We start from the raw sequence: 20,229 nt of genomic DNA, 5'->3' as shown, positions 1-20,229 counted from the left end.
GGATCAACAATGGAGAGTCACCAAAGCACTTATATATGCATGTAATGACAACTATAGAAGTTTCAGGGAAACATGCAACATGTACCAGGAAAGCTATTTTGATGTAATCAAGTTTTTCATATTTCACTTTAATATTGCCTTCCAATAGTCACAACTATCATATTATTTGACTATAATGTATTTCTTAGGAAGACGTGGTATGAGTACTACGTAGCTGATTTAGTGAAAACTAGTGGTTTCAGTTGTTTAGGGATGGATTGTTTATTCTTTTGTTCATTTATTTTTAACCAACTGAAAAATTCTTGTTTTATGCTTTATAACTACTGTAGTGAAAGTTAGTACTAATGTTTATAATGAGAACATGTGATTGAAGGGATTCCTCAATTTGAGTATATTATAAAATATCTAACTTGTTGTGGAGGAGGTAACTTGGCTGCCATACCTTTTCTTTTAATACGACTTGGGTCTTAAAACTTTTGTAAGCACTTTACAAATATATATATATTATTTGCAAGTCCTTGCATCCAGGTGCACACACTGATTAATCAGCAGGTCTTCAGCCTGGAATTCCCCTGATGAGGCAGGATTGTGTCTTTCTAGTTAGGGTACAGAGTTCTTGATCATATTCATGGTTATACATGGTTGCTAATTTTACATATAGCTAAAAGCAGGAAATCCAGAAGAAGTCACCCAGAGTTAGTTTGGAGTTGGGTGGTACCAAAGTTAAATAAATAAATTCAACAAAATAAGTTGCTGGATTGGCTGGATTCCTCTGTTTTTACGTGCCGATAAAAATTGGGCTTTGTGGGTATAGTCAAGACCTTCAGAATCATCTTCATTTTAAAAAAAGGATTCTGTAGGAGCCATCTGGAAAGGCTAGTCTAGAAGCGACTGGGAATAGGTCCAAATCCAAAACCTATGAAGGAAACACAAATCTGTGGTAATATTAGGCCATATTTTTTGGCTAATTAGAATTATATGGAAGATTGGTTTATTTTTCAGTTTCTGGCTTCTGATGACTCCTCTTGGACTTTTCTTTCTGAAAAAGAAATGTTTTTTTCACAACATATTATTTGGGAAAAATTTCTTTCTACTTTTAACTGGCCAGACTAAATTGTCATTACTGTTTATTTTTCTTGATGTTCATTTCAAATTGGCTTTGTGCTGCTAAGAGGGTTGAAGTGGCAGTGAGATCTGAAATTTAAAAAACAGTACAATTCTTTTAAAATTTAAAGGAACCTCTTTACAAATATACCTTTTTGCCTCCTTGGTGTCAACCCATCAGGGATATTCCAGGGACTGGAAGGCTCCTATCACTCCCAAACAAAGGGCATTGCACAATTACTGCACTTCATCCTCCTTAACATTGTTTTTTAAACAAGAAAAAAATTCAGGTAACAGTGTGACAGTTTATGAGGGCTATAAATGGAAGATATCATCAGCTAAGCCATCCAGTAGATAAGGCAGAGTGATTGCACAAATAAAGATTTTTTTGGACTACTGGAAGTATTAGTCAATGGCGATGGTGACACTCTACCAAAGAAAGTTTTTCTACCACCACCACTGTTACCATCACCACTCACACAGATCAATTTTAAGAATCCATTTCGGTCCACCCAGTAGTTTTAAATCAGCAAGGATTCTTCTGGATTAAGAGTGCTGAAGGTTATAAACAAATGAATTTGCTATGGTATAAATGATGGTATTGATTACTGCTTTTCAAATAACTGAAGAAGATATATGGGGACAGAGGCTTTGTATGCTGTGACGGGAAGACGACATTACTGCTCTACACTTTCATACCTGCTGTTGAACTAAATCTGATCTAGCATGTAGCTCTATGTTTCTATGTAGCATCATATGACATGGACTTCAACATTTTAGATTAAATCAGTGTACTGCTAAAATATATTAACAGAGACTAGAATCTGTTAAACTTCACTTACAGAAATTGTCAGAAAGTTGTCTTAGCTACCTGGTTTCACCCTTTCTAACTAAAGGGTTTTAGGGGAGCAGGAAAGATCCTATACATATCCTTTGAGAGAATTGTGTAACCTTTAGTTTGGCCATATAAGAAATAAAGAGCAGGAAAATTACAAAAATACATTTTTTTTTCATTGGGAACAGAAGTATGTTCAGAAAGGAACATTTTAACCATGAATTCTTTATGTGGTCTTCAATTAAAACAGGAATTCTCCTTTCTGAACCTGCGGGCAGTAGCCTTAATGAATGATGGCTTTTACATAAACTCTTTTCATCTCAGGATATAAAAGCACTTTACAAACATTGATCAGGCTGATTGATGTGAATCCACTGAACTTCAGCCATCTCTAAGACAGGCAACATGCGGTTGCCATTTTGGCTGACACAACCCAGGAAAAATGTTTTTGCCCATCTGGGACAAGCAGGAAAGGCAGAGAAACACAAGCAAGATATGTACTATGAAAGTAGCTCCCACCGACTCTGAAGGGCAACCATGCTGTCAGATTTGGTTTTTATTTGTATGCACCTAAGATAGCCTAATAGGTTCATTCAGACTACACATCGATGGTCTGAATTTATTGCAGGTCAACAGTGTTTGGAAAATATTGTTTTATATCAGCTCTGAGTGCCATGAATGAAACGTGTTTGAAAATTGCAGTCACAGGAGCTGAGGGTTGTCCTTCAGAAGACCATCTTGCATATTTGAATAATGGAAGCCAGAAGAATTAGGGTGTCATTGCAGTCTAGTGGCTGTTACATGAGGCTCAAGGTAACATGTAGTATAAGATTCTTTCATTGTGGCTCCTCATTTTAGTATGGAAATGTAAGCGTCAGTGAACAGGGATCTGGAATATTGCCTGATTGTACTGGTACTTTGTATGACGCCTGGTGTGCCATGAAGATTTTTTCATACCTCACCTGAAAGAAAGCAGTAAGAGAAAGCATGTGTTTGCAAGGTCAGAAAAATCAGACCTGGAACTGTATCCATGACCTCTAGAGAAAGCCAAAACTATTTGCTAGGGTTATGGCTTTCAACTCACTCTGGCTGCCTTATAAATATATGGGACTTATTTTCAAGCTACTTTGCTGACAGGCAAATCTAACTCAAGATGTGGCTTTGGGGAAGATCATAAGTTTCTCCCAGTATGGAGAAGAGTACATGTCATGATGACCAAGGTTAATTTCATTTTAGAGAACCCTAGATTTTCAGTTTCTTTCTCTTTGAAGTTTTTATTTATTTTATTTTAATGGCTCTTTTTGAGCCATTGTCATCAAAAATAGTAATCAGGATATTTTAAGGCAACATGTTTTTCAAACTTAGAAGATACTATTTCTTTTCCTTTTAAGCTATCGTTGAGCAAAACTGTTGACCCAAGCTATTCGAGGTGTGGGGGAGGGAGAGGTTATGTTTGACATAATACTTTTGTCAAGATGAATAGCCAAATCTTAATCAATCTGATAGTTTATCACATTTTAAACAAATCTATTTTATGTGAAAAAAACCAGGGATCTCCCAGTTTTCAGTAATAATTAGATACTAGTCTCACATTGCAGAAGGAGTATTGGTTTCTAAGTCCAACTGGATTGTGCTGTTATTTCATTAAATTATTCAAAAGTCAAGGTAGAAATCTCATCCAAAACAGGTTACCAGAAACAGTCATGGCTAGCTGTGGCTCCTAAAGATGCAGCCTGGAAATGTGCAGGGTCTGCCTTCCAGTGGGGACTTATAGGAAGAAACCCTATGAATTCTGGGGAAAGTAGCAGCCTTTAAGCAGATGGGTTCAATTATGAAAAAACCAGGAAGATGTTTGTAAAGTTGCTTATTTAGTTCAATTTGTATTAGCATTTTTCTTTCAATATTCCTGAGATTGTCTCTTTAACTCTTTTGTGTGTGTCTGTGTGTGTGTTTTCATTATCAAAGTCCTGGCAAAACTTTGTTCTTGTAATCCTCTTTGGCTAGTTGGTAATTTTGCCCAGCAAAATGTTTATAAGAACTTTGCTTGCCAAACTTGCAGAAGTAGAGGTTGGAGCCTTCAGAATTAGATACATCTGTTAAATCTAAACTCAGCAGAGCTGCTTGGCTTGTTCTGTATCAATGTAAAGAAGCCCACTGGGCATTTGACCATCCTCAGCTGCCTGGTGGGAGGATGGGGTAATTGTTGCCTAGTGCTTTGCAGGTAATTGCTGGTTAGGACTGGAGCCAGCAGAACAGCAAGTAGCAAGCAAGGCAACAAGGTCACTTTCTTTTGCTAAGTGTGCAAATATGTGTGTGTACAGTATGTGTGCATGCAAGCATGCATGCGTGTGTGTGTGTGTGTGTGTATCTCCATCCATACACACACCCATACTTACTCTCCATGGATGGGCGGGCAGGGGCTTTGTGCAGATGGTTTATTTTGAAGAGTTGTCAGGGACCAGCTAGCTTGTTTTCTTTCTTCTGAGTCCTTGAGTCCCATCCAGAGGAGCCTTATGCATTTGGTCATCTCATTTGCCTTGTAGTCTGGTGGTCAGGGCTGCAAACGGACCCATCTCTTGAACTGCTTTGGAGATACTAAGCTCATGAACTTCAGTCTCTTCCTGATCTCTCTTAGAACAGCTGTAAGCTTCCCGACCCTATGTTTGGCTTTGACTCTGTCCAATCACGGCCACAACTCATCTAGAGTTTGTTCAGTTGATAGAAATGGCAGAAATCCTGCAAGTAGCAGGTGCAAACAGAGGGAGGAGGAGGAGGAGGAGGAGGAGGAGGAAAATGGAGGCAAGGGGAATCCACTCCTTAATGAAAATAGTTTTTATTCGTATGGCCCAACACTTCTTGGACTGGACTAGTCCTTCTGCAGGGGCACTGTAAACATAATTGATAAATATATATCTAAATAGGAACAGGATAAAAATTATAAAATCCTTTTCTTACAAAAAAAGGTTTTGCAATGTAAAACCTCTTCACTATAAGGGGATTATTTTCTTGCAACAGGACAAACACCGTTTACCACTGCTTTCTTCCAAGAAGTTTTTTTCAACTTCTCCGTCTAATCTACAGCCTTGGGATATCCTGGAAGTATCCCATCATAAATTTTTACATTTATAACTTTCCATATATTGTATTTCAAATTACTAGTTCTTTATATGCATTGTAAAAGTTCATTCTTTCTCTTGCTCCCACTGGAAGAGGGCTTACTGACACATAGCTACAGAATTAAGGGAGAGAAAAAGGAATTTATTTTGTTATGTGATACTGCTACAAACCAGGAGTACCAGATCTGCAAAACTCTGGTACTGCTAGAGGACAGCAAAGAGAATAGCTCATGCTGTCCTCCAGCGGTTGCCCAGATTTTCAAAGCCCCAATCTGATAGTCTTACTACTGACCATAATCCTCAAACTGTTTCAATAGCAGAATGACATTTTTCTCTTACTTCGCCATTTAGGTATCTTTTTCTTCTGGTGGTTTTATGGAACACTCCAGTGGGCCTTCTTGTGACTAAATATAATAGTCATGTAGAGGTTGTAATTTCCTTTCCCTCACCCCACACCCTTGTCTTGATCTAAATTAGGTCTGCCCACCAGCAACCTTGCAGTTAGAAGGTTGAGGTGACCCTAACTTGTTCCTCTCTCTGTACTTTCTCTGCCCCTCTCCTTCTCCCCCTCCCTCCTTGCCCCAAGACTTTCTTTGCCAGTTATCTAATCCACTCTACCCAATGAGACTAGTGCCTAACAGCATCTCTCTCTCTCTCTCTCTCTCTCTCTCTCTCTCTCTCTCTCTCTCTCTCTCTCTCTCTTTAATGAAAGATCTACCTGGCATTGGAGGTAGGACATACATTACGGCTGTAGTATGGGCTTAACCAGTTTTCAAAATCAAACCCATCCCTATCCATTCAAGTCCCAGAGAACTGCAGCATATGCAATATATTCTATGAGCAGATGCAGGCCTCCCCCATGGCATCATCATTGCCCCACCCACTTATTATTGTTCTGGGCCTGAATTAAACATCCAGCCTGACCTTTGGTCACCAAGCCTAGTATGTGTTAATGCAGCAGTTTTTCCTCAACTTCTTCAGTATAAATCCGATGAATAAATGGTATATTTTAATTTTTAATGATATGTTTAACTTTTAATGATTGTTTTATATTTATATAATGATTGTTTTTATATATTGTTGTTTTATTTGATTGCTGTATGCTGTCCAGAGTTGCTCCTGGTGAGATGGGCAACCATATAAATTTGATATATAAATAAATAAGTAAATGAATGAATCCATTTCTCTGTAGAATCAGGAGCAACTACTTCACTTTGTGTAGAATCAGTTTGGTTTTCTACCTCCATCACATCACACCAGATTCCCTTGGCTAGAAATAGGGATGCACAGCAAAAGTTATTTCACTGTGATATTTGATCAAGTATTGATCAAGAAGAAGTTGTTTGCATACCCTCTTTCTTAAACTGTTTTATACTAAAATAGCAGCATGTGTGGAGGGAGGAAAATTAAGCGTTCAGTCCCAGCTATAATCAAAATGCAGACAGAATGGGCTCTTGTAAGAACTAGACTTAGGAAAAAGATCCAGTTGGCATTACTTTGTTTCTAATTTTAATTTCTGCGTACTCAGTTCCCAAGCCCTGTATTTTCCAGGACCTCCAAGCACAACATCCTCCACTTGGTTTTATCTCTCTCCCTACCCCTACTTGGACTATTAGGCAGTGATATCAACAGCATCGTCTTTCTTTATTTTCTACTCTTGAATTCAGATAAGAGTTTGGAGACTGGCATCTTGATTTCTTCCAATGCTTGTGCTACCAGATCCAATTTGCAAAAATCTGGATAACCACCATATGGCAGGAAGACAAAAAACTCTACTTCTTTGTTGCCATCTGGTTGCCATCTGGATGTTTGCAATGTAGATCTAGTTGTCCTACCCATGCTTTTTAGCACTCTGGGAAATCAAGATGATGGATTTGACAGAGCGTTGCCTTTTATTCTATTTTTGGTAATACATAATACAGTTACCGGTGGCTCCAGAGGCCATATGAGGTCTTGGAGTTGTAGGTTTCTCATCCTGTTTTACAGGCAAATCTAATTCCAGTAAGAAGAGCAAAGTGACTCTGATCACAAAAAATGTATTCCAATGATGAACCTATTTTCTCAGCTTGGAAAATTTAGTAGATACTGGAAATTGAAATAGACTCACAGGACAAAGCTAAAACTGCATTCTGTACTCAGTAAGAAATAACTACATCCAATGTAATGCTATCACACATTCAGAAACTTTCCAGAATTCAATGGATGTTGTTTTAGCAGATCTTTTGGGTACTTCCTGTCTCAGATTACTTTATTGTTATTGGAAAAATATATCTTTCAAAACTCCGTGCCATACTGCAGTGGCTCAGAACAGCACATGTAAAGGTAAAACGCTTTGTTTGGAAAGAAGATAAAGTATTTTAAGATATGTCTGTTGAGGGAATTGAAACTAATCATGAAAGAAATGAGACTGTTTAAACACAACTGGTGCCAACCATTATTTTAGTGCTGAAGTGATTTATGGATTGGCTTCTTATTACTGCAGATTTGTAGAAAATTATGTTATCATTTTTCTCTCAAGATTTCAACTGACAAAAAAGGGATCAAATTCAGCAGGACACCAGTTCCTACTATTGGAATGTTTTAGGCAATTGTTTAAAATGCTCCATTTCTTTGTTGGGCTTCCCCAGCAACTGAGTCCCAGCAATAATGTTTTATTATGGTGGGTCACACAGTCAGCCAGATGCTTAGATTGGATTTGGCATTTTTGTCCACCTTCCCAAGGACCTGGGATAGGCAGATGTTGTTGTTTAATAATGTTAAGGGTACTGTCACAGGATATAAGCTGTTCCAAATAAAGCTGCCTTTTGCAATTGATTGATGGTGATTTTGTCAATGCCAATGGTTTTCAAGTGGTGCTCCAGATGTTTTGGGATTGCACCCAAGGTGCCTATTACTATTGGTACTATCTTTGCTTTCTTTTGCCATAGTTGTTCTACTTCTATTTGCAGGTCTTTATATTTTGTGATTTTCTCCAGTTCTTTCTCTTCTCTTCTGCTGTCTCCAGGTATTGCAATGTCCACTATCCAGACTTTTTTGTCTTTCTTATCAACAATTGTTAAGTCTGGCATTTGTGTGGCAGATGCTTGTCTGTTTGAATTCTAAAGTCCCAGAGCACTTTAGCTTCTTCATTTTCTATTACTTTGCCTGTTTTGTGTTCCCACCAGTTCTTGCTTGCAGGCAAGTGGTATTTCTTGCAGATATTCCAATGCACCATTGTTGCTACTTTGTCATGCCGTTGTTTGTAGTCAGTCTGTGTGATCTTCTTGCAGCAGCTAACTAGGTGGTCCACTGTTTCTTCAGCTTCTTTGCAGAGACAGCATTTTCTGTCTGTTGCTCTCTTCTTAATTCTGGCTTTGTATGCAGTTGTTCTTAAAGCTTGGTCTCGTGCAGCCAGAATTAGCCCCTCTTTCTCTTTCTTCAACTTTCCTGCTCTTAGCCATTGCCAGGTCTTGTTGTTATCTGCTTTGCCTGCTAGTTTTTTTCTGTACTGGTCATGTAATAATTTGCTTTGCCATATCTCTTTTCTGTTCTTCATTTGGTCTTTCTTATAGGCCAGTTTGATCTCTTCAGTATTCAGTAAGCCTTTATGGTGTACTAGCTTCAGTGCATCTTCTTCACTGTCCTTCAGATATTCTTCCAATGCCTTTTTTTCTTCTTCAACTGTCTGGTGTCCTTGCAACATTCCACGCCCACCTATGCTCCTTGGTAAGTAGAGTCTGTCAACATCGCTGCGTGGATGAAGGGCGTGATTCATTGTTAATATTTTTCTGGTCTTCCTATCCAGGGCTTCTAGTTCTGCTTGAGTCTAGTCCACTGTATCTGATTATTGGAATTGCCCAGGTGTTAATTGCCTTGATGGTAATTCCACCTCTGAGTTTGGATTTTAAGATCTTCTTCACTCTTATTATTATTATTTAACATTGGTCTTACAGTATTATTACCAGCCAGTTCAAAACATATATAGATGGGGTGGTAGATTTTGGTTTTCATCACTTCAGTTGTCCAGCTTAAGAAAATTCCTCCTGAATTCGGACACTTCAACAGGGATTTGCCAGGTATTCAATCCAGAGTGCTGGCCACCACAGGTTTCAATGCCCTTGCTGCTATGCCTCCCAACTTTTCATGCTAGGAAAGCAAATGCCAGCTACTTTCCTTCCTCTGGGCAGGTCTAACTCAATAGGCACACTTTTTCAAAAAAACTTCATGCTGTTTACATAATGAAAGCATTAAAATGCCCACATGTGCACTCAAAGCAACCAGCTTCTTTGTATTTTGCCAGATTTGGCTCCCTAACATCCAGCAGAAACTTTTCTTTTTAATTATGAATTTTCTTTCTCTGTCCTACCCACTTTTCTTTTGGACTTTTTAAAATCAATCTACTGGTGTCCTGTTTCATCATTTTTGCTGTCACTTGAGGGAGAAGGGTTTCTCCTAGCTCCCAAATAGTCCAAATGAATAAGTACTGCAAAGGACTTTTTGCTGCAATGATCTGGGATCAGCTTAAAAGAAAAAAGAAAAAAAGCTCAGGCATTTCAATGGTGTACAAAAATGATGTAAAAACACTGAAAAAAGTTTGAGAAAGTATTAGAAGGTAGATGAATCTTCCAATAGAATGAATGGGGCAGTTATGTTGAAAAATAGAATTAAAAGAAATGCTGTAAATATGAGTGTCCAAGGAATATTGATGAAAAGGAAGTCATAAAGGCGGTTTAAAAGAGATGAATGTGATAATGTAAGTTTACTTTCTTTGAATAAGCTTGAATTATGGAATGTTTTGCATGAAAATGGAGTTGAAGGTTGATTACTGAATGCAATAAGAGCAGTATGAAATAAATAGAATATTTAGCAAATGTTTCAGCATTGATCAGGAAGTAAGTCAAAGATATGTGGATGTGTTATATCCCCCTGGTTGCTTAACATATTCATCAGTAAATGTATAAGACTCTTGTGATAGTAAATAGTAAATACTGGTCAGGGACATGAATGTACATGTACATTTGTATGCAGCTGATGTCATACTGTTGGCTGAGAAGTCATATTTGCAGCTAATGTTGGATAGATTGTATGATGCAACAAGGAATGTGGATTTGAAGATGAATGTATCAAAGACAAGGCTAACTATGCTTAACAGGGTAAATGGAATGAACAGTTGTAAGTTATACATAAAAGCTAGAACAAAGAACAGATAGCTAAATATGTGTACCTTGGTAGAATGTTTGCTAAAGACTGGAAAATGGATGAAGAAATGTTAAGATGTGCAAATGTTGGTTTTTAAAATAAGTAGTGGGTAGTATGTGATTTACTGAAAGAAGCAAAAACAGCTGTCTGTAAGAGTGTTCTTCTGCGTACTTTGTTATATGGATGTAAAAGTTGAGTACGTCCAATGAAATATAATGGGAATAAAGTACTTGAGAAGTGTCCATAATAAAATAAGAAGAAACAAAATCAAGAATCAATGGGTACTGAATGAATGTGGATTGAATACAAAAGTGAATGACCAATATGAAAGAAGTATGTTGGGGTTGTATAGTCATTTAGAGAATATGAATGAAGATTGGATCACAAAACAAATGCATCTAGGGGAAATGAATGGGTTAAGAAAAAGGGGAAGATTGAGGAAGTCTTGAATAGACGAAATTGATGAGGTCCTAGAAAAAAGAGAGAAGTGAAAAGCTTAAAACAATAACAAAAAAGGGCAATATATGAAGAGGTCTGTGGAAATGGTGGAAGCAAGGAAAATTAGCCAAGACAGAAAGGTACAGAGAATATGGTAAATGGTGCTGGTGGAAGCTAGATTTAGCTAATTTCCTTTCCTTTTTTTATTTCATGCCTTTAGTTTCTTTGGCTTACTAGGGCTTATTCTCTTTCTGCACTTTCCTTGGGAATATTGTGATGGGTACGAATGCCTGTATCTTCAAACAAATGTTCCTTTTCTTTTTCCGTTTATCTTATTTCATTCATCGTAGATATATGGAAAAATCATTCCATTTGCTTCAGGAGGCAATTCTTTTTTTTAAACCAGATGATGAGCTCATTCATCTGTTGACTCATTTATGGAGTCCAGAAAGTTTCACCTCAGTTCTTCCCCATCGTCAGACTGTCTCTCCTCACATTCCCATTGGCGTCCCGACTCTTTCTGACCTTGGGCTCTAACGCTTTTGGGCTTGCACCCAGTACCCAGCTGGCTGAGTTCCTAATTCTCAAGGCTTGCTAAAGGCAAATATTCCCTCATTACAGCTCAGCCTCATTTCTTACAGCAAACTGGGCAGTTTTCCTTTTCTGTAAAAGAGGTAACCCTTTGGTCTTCTTCTTTCTGGCACACTAGATACTCTTGAGGGTGCCAGAATCACTCTCTCTAGCCACACTTCAGACACATCAATAAAGCAATAAAAAAGAAGGAACTACTTGTCTTATTTTAGAGTCAGACTTAGTAGGGTGCCTCATAAAACATCCTGAATTGTAATCTCCCCCCACACAGACACACATAAATACATTATACATTTAATTTTACTTACCTCTTTTTAATAACTACAAAGTAACTTTAAAATATGTACCAGCAACCAGTATGAATGTTATATGCAAACTGTGGGTACATATCTGTGCCTGCTGTTTTTGATTTTGATCTCAGTTCATAGTTATATAGTGTAATGTGAATAGCATTAACCACTAATCAACCAGTTAGTTGACTGATATATGACTAAAAGTCCAAGTGGCAGAAACTGTAAAAGACTTCCCACAAATCTAAGAGCAAAGTCAAACCTAGACTTTATGAGCAATCATAGTCTCACCCCATAGTCTTTAAAAAATAATTAGACTCTTAGGACTTTTTCCCTGATAATTTGACGTGACATTCAAACCCAAGTTTTACACATTCCTCCTCCCTGCTCCTCCCCACCTTCTTTTTTAGGTTCAGCTCAGCGCTGTGGATCTTTCTTATGTCTCACTTTATAGACAAATTTTTAACTGATTAATTAACAAAAACCATCCCTGAGACATTTCCATGAGTCATTCCTTTTTCTTTCAGGTCTGAATCATGTTTTTTACTATTGCCCCAAATCCACCCAATACTGCTTGGGAATTCAAGTATCCACTGAATATGGAATAGCCTCTAATTCTCAATTCGTGTGCTTAGTCAAATTGTGAGCTCATATCCTATCTTACTTCACCTTGGTGTTTTTACTCTATTCGTCTGGGAAAAAAACCTGAATATGATACAGCACTGCTTTGTGATGGTCTGATATATGCTTTAGGATAGTTCAGTCAGGACTGTAAAGTGATCTTTTGTCCTTAGTAGCAGCACCCTTTCTATAAAACAACAGCAGGTCAACTTGTTCAAGACAGTCAGAAAAATACTGCGTTTTTAATGGACTTGTCCAGCTTCATTTAGAAGGAATAACCTCTAACTAGGCTGTATTATGGTGAAGGAAATCAGTCATATGAATTCTCAGACATTCTATAGCAAACAGCATTCTTGTGGCTATTGCTTAATCTGTGGGCAATTTGAGAGATACCTATATCTCTGGAGACCAAAAACAAACCTTTTCTGGAATACATGGACTTCAAGTCAAATCAAATCTTTATTGTTGCAGTCCAAGCCCAGTGTACATTCAAAAATAAGTCAAAACAAAAACTGAAATATGGCAAGAACAGTACAGAGTGTGCTAGAAGCATAAGCACTAAAAGTGAACAATGTAAAACTATACAGAGCAGAAAAAGTACAAAACCACTAAGAACATCAGCAAGATTTTCCTTGCTCTGGTAATGCACAAGGGAGGATTTACAGGGGGGAAAAATCACTGGGCAAGGTAGAATGGTCTCAACTGCCATCTGTTGGTTCCCTAAATACTGTGCCCCCTTTTTCCTGGAATTGAACTGGAGATTGCCAAAACTCCAGACAGAATGGCAGATAGCAAAGAATTTGGTACCAAGCTCAGGAAAATAATTGTCAGGAATGCTTGCTAGATGTTTTGTTTTGTTTCTGAGTCCTACTTCTCTCCCCTGATGGGTCTCTCTCATGTTGGTTTGTATATCGTAAATAGTGTTGTAGTTTGGCTTCCTGATTGCTATCTGGTTGAACTCTACCACCCCCACTCTCTCTTGGGAACCCACAGTGAAAAATGTCATGCTGACATTGGGCTGTTCCTAGTGAGATTGACTGGAAAAAAATGTGATCGCCAGAATTGGGAGGGAGGGAGGAAGGGAGGGAGGGAAGAAGGACAGACTCCTCCCTCCTCCAGGAAAAATGAAAAGAGAAAGAAAAACTATGCATTCAAAACTTCTTCAAACAAGTAATTCCACCTTCCTTCCTTCCTTCCTTCCTTCCTTCCTTCCTTCCTTCCTTCCTTCCTTCCTTCCTTCCTTCCTTCCTTCCTTCCTTCCTTCCTTCCTTCCTTCCTTTTCCCTCTCTCCTTTTTTTTTAATGAAGAGCGGAGCCAACACTAGGCTGATGGATGGAGCAGCATCAACCTACCTATGGATAGGTACAGTAACTTAGGACTGCAGAGTTAAAATGTGGCATCTGTGTTGCCACTATAAAATTTTGGACTAAATCCTCTGTACCTTTTAACACTCATTGGCTAGCTGTAATGCTTTAAATTATAAACAAAAATAAGGTGTCTTTGAAGGAAATAATTTACATAAGGAAATGAAGTGTTTCTTTTTAACTAGAATTAGATTGCTTAGATCTATAGTTCTGCTGAGTTATGGATCCTGTTACATTAAGAGTCTTTCCCAACTTCATAGATTCTCAATAGTTGGGTTTTTCCCCCCCCAGAACATATTTCCCTAAATTTCCCTGCAGCCATTCATTCACAAACAGAAGCAGATGCTGCACAGCAGTCTTTCTTTGCCTCAGATTCTTCCTGCTGCTTCTGGCTTTTAGGTTCATTCGGATCTTTCCAAGACTGCTTGTTGAAGTTGCTGTTGGTTAGATCTCTGCTTACAGCCTTTTTGATGCAATCTTTGCTTGCCTGCGTGAAGCTTGACTACTACCACCCAGCTCATAGTCACATATTTCGGTCATCAGGTTTTCTTGCAGTATGGTTTCTTAGACAATTTCTATCTTCCCCCAGTTATGAGTTTTGCTTCAAATGTTCAAAATGTCAATGTGAATTCCTCCTTGCTTAACAATCATAACTCATTTAGGCATAATTGAGCCAAGCCCAATACAGAGGCAAATCCAGGCTTAATTTATGACTCCACACAAAGACAGATATAAATACTATAAAACATAGAGAAATAATAGACATACAGGAGGGGTGGGAGAGAGGTAGATTGCTGACACTGTTCCCACCACTTCACTGTGATTGCCTTAGATGACTACTATTTGCAGATTGGCCAATCTGCTGATTAATATTCAGTCTGAAGGCAAGAAGCAAATGCTTATTGAATCAGCTCACCTTAGGTCAATGGGATGCCCCTTTAATACAATTCTCAGTTCCAAAGCAAACTATTGAAAGATATCCATAGTGGAGCACACCACTTTCCCAAGATGGCAAATGGAGAAGGTGGATTGTCTTCTGTGTGTTCACTGATACTGTGCCTTCCAGGCTTTAACAATACCTGCATTGTTATTGTCAATATGGCAATGCACAATAGATCCAACTGGCAATCTTTTCTCCAAAGGCTTCTACGCTAGAACTAAATAGACTGCTGAGATGAAAAGACTATAGATGGTTTATCAGGCTGGATAAAAATTGATGATGCCATACAAGCAGATAGATCAAAAGTTCTGCTCCCAACAGATCAACAGTCAGAATCCAGAAAAACTTAGTGATGGATTAATACATCTGTGTGTTTCTGTGGTTCATGGAGCAGAATTCAGAACAGGGATCTGAAAATGCTGCACAAGATCACCGTATCCATGTGTACCTGCAGCAGCACAGGCTAAATTTAGAAACTTAAACTTTTGAGACCAAATTGCAATTCCTATGGTTTCTCAAGAGACATCTTTCTTAGTGCAAATGGTTTTTTAAGATGACTCATTCTGCAGTTTTTTGTTTTGTTTTGGTATCACTAGCCTTCATCACAACTGCTGCTATTTGTTTGCTTTTCTGGTTCCCATCTTTTTTATAGGCTGTTTGCGTCTATATAGAGCTAGTTTGTCTAAAGTACTTCTCCTCATTCCCTGGGTCTGGAATGGTTAGAGAAGCCACATGGAACTGGCAGGATTTTAGCACCAATAAGATAGCCCATCTTCCTCATGCTCTGGACCAGAGATATCTATGGCAGTGCTGATCCTAGACGGAGGATCTGGAGAAGGAAAATGGTAGGACACTACCAGATTTATGTGTAAACATGGTTGCATATTTATAGAATTTATATCCTGCATTTTCACCATGGTTCAAAAAACTGGGAAAAGTAAGTCAGTCAGATTGTTAAGGGCATTGTGTAGTGACACATGTATTTTGAAAAACTGAGCTCTGAATTTCTGGAAGCCCATTTTCTGGGGACACTAACAAAATGCTTTATTTCTCTCAGGTTCAGGCCACACTTTATACTTTCTATTCTCTCTTCCTCTTGACCCATCCAAAAGCCAACAAAAAGTGTGCTTTCCATTTTGGGGTGACAATATAAACATCCCCTGCACCAGGGAGCACCCCTATGAAGGAACGTGTTTTGCTTCTCTCAATCTGAGATAATAGGCCTTCAGAGATGATTGGGACATGGAATTGTCTCATGATGACTTGTGTCAGAGTGAACCACTATTGCATTTTAATTTTCTTTTTAGTAATCAAAGCTTTTCCACAGCATTCAAAAGAAGAGATTAGGCATAGAACAGAAGGGGTGAAGAGAATCTGATTTTAATCGAAGGAATTGTTCAATCTGGCAATATCACATACTGCAGGTCTAAGATTTCTCTCAAGAGGAATATCTACTTGTTTGTTCTAAGAATCTACCTTGGTTAACTGTGATTTGAGTGACAGTGCACAACTGTTATTTTTCCTGGGATGATTATTCTTGTTTCTTTTTCAGACTCTGAGCCTTGCACTCCAGATACTCCCTCTGCCACTGCTTCACCATCATCTTCTGAAGATCCTGCAACGCTCACAGCTCCTCCCTCACCATCTCCTCCATATGGTTGTGAAGTCTCCATATTTTCATCACCACAGCCCACCTCCGCCATGGCCCTGAATCTTGAACCATCACAAGTATCAGCTTCTGGCTCACTGAACCCGTCTTCTACTTCCATTTCCTCCCTACATTCTGGTCTTCCTTCCACTGTGGCACCAACTGCCTCTGCTTCAGCTACACAACCTCGCATTTACTCACCTACAAATATTGCTGGTTCACCTAGCCACGGCCCACACCTTATTGACTGGCTTCCATACCTTGCTTCAGTGATGACCACCACAAAGAGAGGAAAGGAAGAAGAACAAACATCCCTTGGAACTGGCCCACCTGAGCACATGAAGAGGTGTGGAAGCACATATTTACCAGTACTCAGTGAAGGGGACAATATTCATGCTGGGTTCATCAAGCAGCAGCCTCCGGAGTCAGTTTGTTCACCACCCACATTTCAGGACATTCCCCCCCATTCTGAACAGGTGCCTGCCACTCTAGGAGACATCCTGGCAGAGCTGAAGACAATGAACCACCACCTTTCCATCATAGCAAGGGCTCTTAGCCACCTTGCCTCATCTTGCACAACTCAACAGGACTCCACAAATGCTCAAGGCTTGTAAAAGAGGAAATCTCCCTTCTACACTTTTAACTAGAACAACAGAAACATTGGTATGAGAGAGTTTGAATGAAGTGCAGTTACAGACTGGCAGGTCTGATTACTGCAGTTTCTGGGAATTTGCCTGGTCCTTGATACAGGAAAGGTTGGGTAGGTTCTCAGGCTTCTTGTTCTTACTTCTCTTGGAATGCAGATCTCAAAACTATGTCAGTATCAATAAAGTTATTGGTACACATAATAGCTCTTTTTCTTTTTTATTTCTGTCTCTTGCAATATTTGAAGTAACTATGTATACTCATGCACACCTATTCAGTATGAATGATATGTCCAAGTTGCTCACTGTGAGCAGTTTCTAGTACTGGAGCAGGTTGTAAGAAGATAATCTTGGAAACTGCTGGTCCTATTGTTTGGCTGGGACTGGCTGCATGGCTACAGGAGGTGGTTAATGCTCCTTAAATGAACATTAAAACAGACAACATGTATTGAAAAAGTGCTTCCTGGATCTGGATCTTTGTAATTATATGCCAGTTTCCAATCTTCCATTTCTGGGTAAGATGATCAAGAAAGTGTAGCCTTGCAGCTCTAGAGGCATCAGGATGAAACTGATTATCTGGATCCATTACATTTAGGGTTTCATCTGGGATATGGAACCGGGTGGATGACCTATGCTAGAAAGTAAAGGAGGGGAGTGCAACCCTGCTAGTAAGAATGACAGAGCTAAAAGGAAGCTCAGAGATCATCTCATCCAACCCACAGTTCAACTAATCATTTGGTTAGTATATTGGTGACTCTCAGCTCTCTTTTCTTTGATTCTAAAAAAGCAATCAGCACCCCTGAACCTGCTTAAACTCAATAATGGTCTGGATGAGGCAGGAAAGGCCCTTTTGAAGACAAGAAACTTGACTGCAGAAATAGAATATGAGAGAAGGTCTTCTCCTGTGTGGCTTCCAAGCTATAGAATGTACTCCCAAAGGAGATCCCTTTGGCCCCCACTCTCCCAATATTTAGGAAAATAGCAAGTACCCACCACTTTCCCAAAGCCTTTGATTTTTGCTTGAAAAAAATTAGGTTTTGCCGTAATGTTAATAGTTTTTATTCTAATGTTTTATAATGTGTATTTTTCGTTGCTATAAGCCACCTTGAATGGTATATAAACAGAAAGGTAGGATACAAAATTTAAGAAAGGATAAAGTATTTCTAGGAGGATAAACTGTTGAGTTGGCTGACCCTGTAAATCTTCTAGGTCAGCAAAGGAGATTCATATAGGAAGCAGGTTTTCAGTGCAATGCAAATAGAAGCTGATCTGGCAAGGGACACTGCATGTATATGTGGCATTCAGACTTCATCTTGAATTTGTACAGTGGCACACCTTCCACCCAACTGCTTCAAACAACCTTTAGGACTAAATCAGAAATTCAGGAATAGAGACTCTAAAAACCTTCTGGTTAATATTTTTTTAATGCAGGAACTGATCTGCCAACATCGTTAATTAAGCTATAAAGGCCACCTGGCCCTTCCTGGTCTTGTAGAATCCCCTTCAATCCTTCACGCAACCTAGAAACCAAAAGCTACAAAGACTGAAGACCAAGCTACAAAATGTGACCAATAACTGAAGGCCAAGCTACAAAATGATAGGTATGAGACACTAACTGAGGATAACTTATCTTTAAAGCAACCGAGTAAAATATATTTGGGAGCCTGAAGTAATGGAGTAAAATGTAATGGTCACCATTATGTAAAGAAGGCTGGAAATATTTTTCAGTACTTCTAACCCTAAATTATAAGACAGCTTGGTTTATCTGAATGGTTTGAGATGTGCCCAAAATAAATTCGAGTGCTGTTTACACAGGGTTAAATATTTTATGAAAGTTACACTGACATAAGGGCAAAAGAGGACACCACCATGATTCTGGATTGTGTCTACTATCACCAAGGTATACTTGATGTTCTGCCATATATGATAACAAGCATAAGAGGATTCTGAACAAGGAATTTATGAATGAGTAATACATTCACTCTTCATTTTCTTCTGTTTTTCTGATTTTTTTTTTTTTAATCTAGCTTTTAGGAGCTTTTCCCTTTAGAGAAAAGAAGGGAGAATAGCATTGCCATCAATAGAGTAGATGCAATGCTAACTCCCACAGCAAATGAGCTGGCTATACTGGATTAAGTGGTAAGCAGTTATTTCTGTTTAAATATTTACAAAGTGACTCACAGATTTAAAATGGGGGGAAATACCCACAGTTACTAGATGGACAACATTTTACAAAACAACATATTTCAAAGAATCATTAAATTCTGAGTATGAAAGTGATGTTTGTAATATTTTATTATGGTCCTCTGCCTTTTAAATAATTATGCACTAGAATTCTAAAGAACAAAACAGTTTTGGTTGTTTGCCTAATCATACTAAGTGAAATGTTTGCCAGGTCATCTTCACTTCCTTGACTGGTGATAAATTGCAGGACTGTGTTACATGATTTATTTTTCTTGTGTAAGACAGTAATGGAGATTTGTGGATTTGGTTCAGCTGTCGTATTCTTGGTGCAGCAAACCAAGGCTTGCAGAATCCAAAATGTTATGTATACTTACATACTTCCTATCCTCTCCTTTTGCATACATGGCTAAAATAAGGCTACTTGGTTTGTGAAACAAGAGTTTGAAATAGCTGGAAAATAGTGTTTTGAGTTAACCTGACAGAATGTAATTTGATCTGGGTTTACAGAAAAGATTCCAATCAACTTTTCATAATAAAGATTGCACCAGGCATACCTCAGGGGGGAAAACAATTTAAAGTTGGGTGGGCGGAGTGAAGGGTAACCTTTGAAAAGGGCTGCTTCACTGGAGTCACTTGCCAAGCTTCAGCCTGGCTGGTACCTGGAAGAAGCCCTCTGAAGATGGTCTTAGGGAAGTGGTAGTAACATTCCTTCGGATACCATCTCTCCTTTTGACTGAATCCAAGTATGACAGTGAAATCACTGAATCAGTGCCTGGCTGTAGTGGTGAACTGTATGAGGGCCAACAAACTGAATCTTCCTCCAAATGAGACAGAGATACTGTTAGTGGATGGCTTCTGTGCCCAGAATAATTGTCTTCAATATGTTTAGATGAGATTGCACTCCCCCCCCTCCAAGGATTAAGGTCTCAGGTGAGCTTCTGGATTCATCCATGACACTGGAAGCACAAGGGGCCACTGTGAAATGAAGAACCTTTCACTATCTTAGGCTGGTGTGCCAGTGACAGACCATTGCAAGAAATAGTCTTGCAATGGTCGTCTATGCCCTGGTAATTTCTTGAGATTACTGCAATACCCTTGAAGATGGTTTGGAAACTTCAGTCCGTAAATGTTGTGGCAAGAGACAAATTGAAACTGAATTATATGAAACATCACTCAAGTTCTTTATTACCTTTACTAGTTCTTACTTTGTCTCCAGTTCCACTTCGTGATGCTGGCTTGGCCTTCATGGCTGCTGGATCCATCTCTGGGCTGGTGT

General features: G+C 38.8%; 1 protein-coding gene across 2 annotated transcripts in view; it reads left to right on the top strand.

Moving 5' to 3' along the window:
* Positions 1–16,922, top strand: part of RUNX2 (RUNX family transcription factor 2) — a 165,558-nt gene extending 148,636 nt beyond the window's left edge. For both annotated transcript variants that reach the window (XM_088133704.1, XM_088133696.1), the window contains one exon: positions 16,030–16,922. In XM_088133704.1, the coding sequence (XP_087989830.1) occupies positions 16,030–16,739 (710 nt within the window). In that variant the 3' untranslated portion in view covers positions 16,740–16,922. The remainder of the gene's footprint in view (positions 1–16,029) is intronic.
* Positions 16,923–20,229: the final 3,307 nt, after the last annotated feature.

The sequence above is a fragment of the Python bivittatus genome, unplaced genomic scaffold (genome assembly GCF_059951505.1).
Source record: "Python bivittatus isolate LINGU-HERP-01145 unplaced genomic scaffold, Pbiv_v1 ctg000020_np1212, whole genome shotgun sequence".
NCBI lineage: Eukaryota > Metazoa > Chordata > Lepidosauria > Squamata > Pythonidae > Python > Python bivittatus.
The sequence above is the reverse complement of the archived record's forward strand: the minus strand, read 5'-3'. Positions and strand labels throughout refer to the sequence as shown.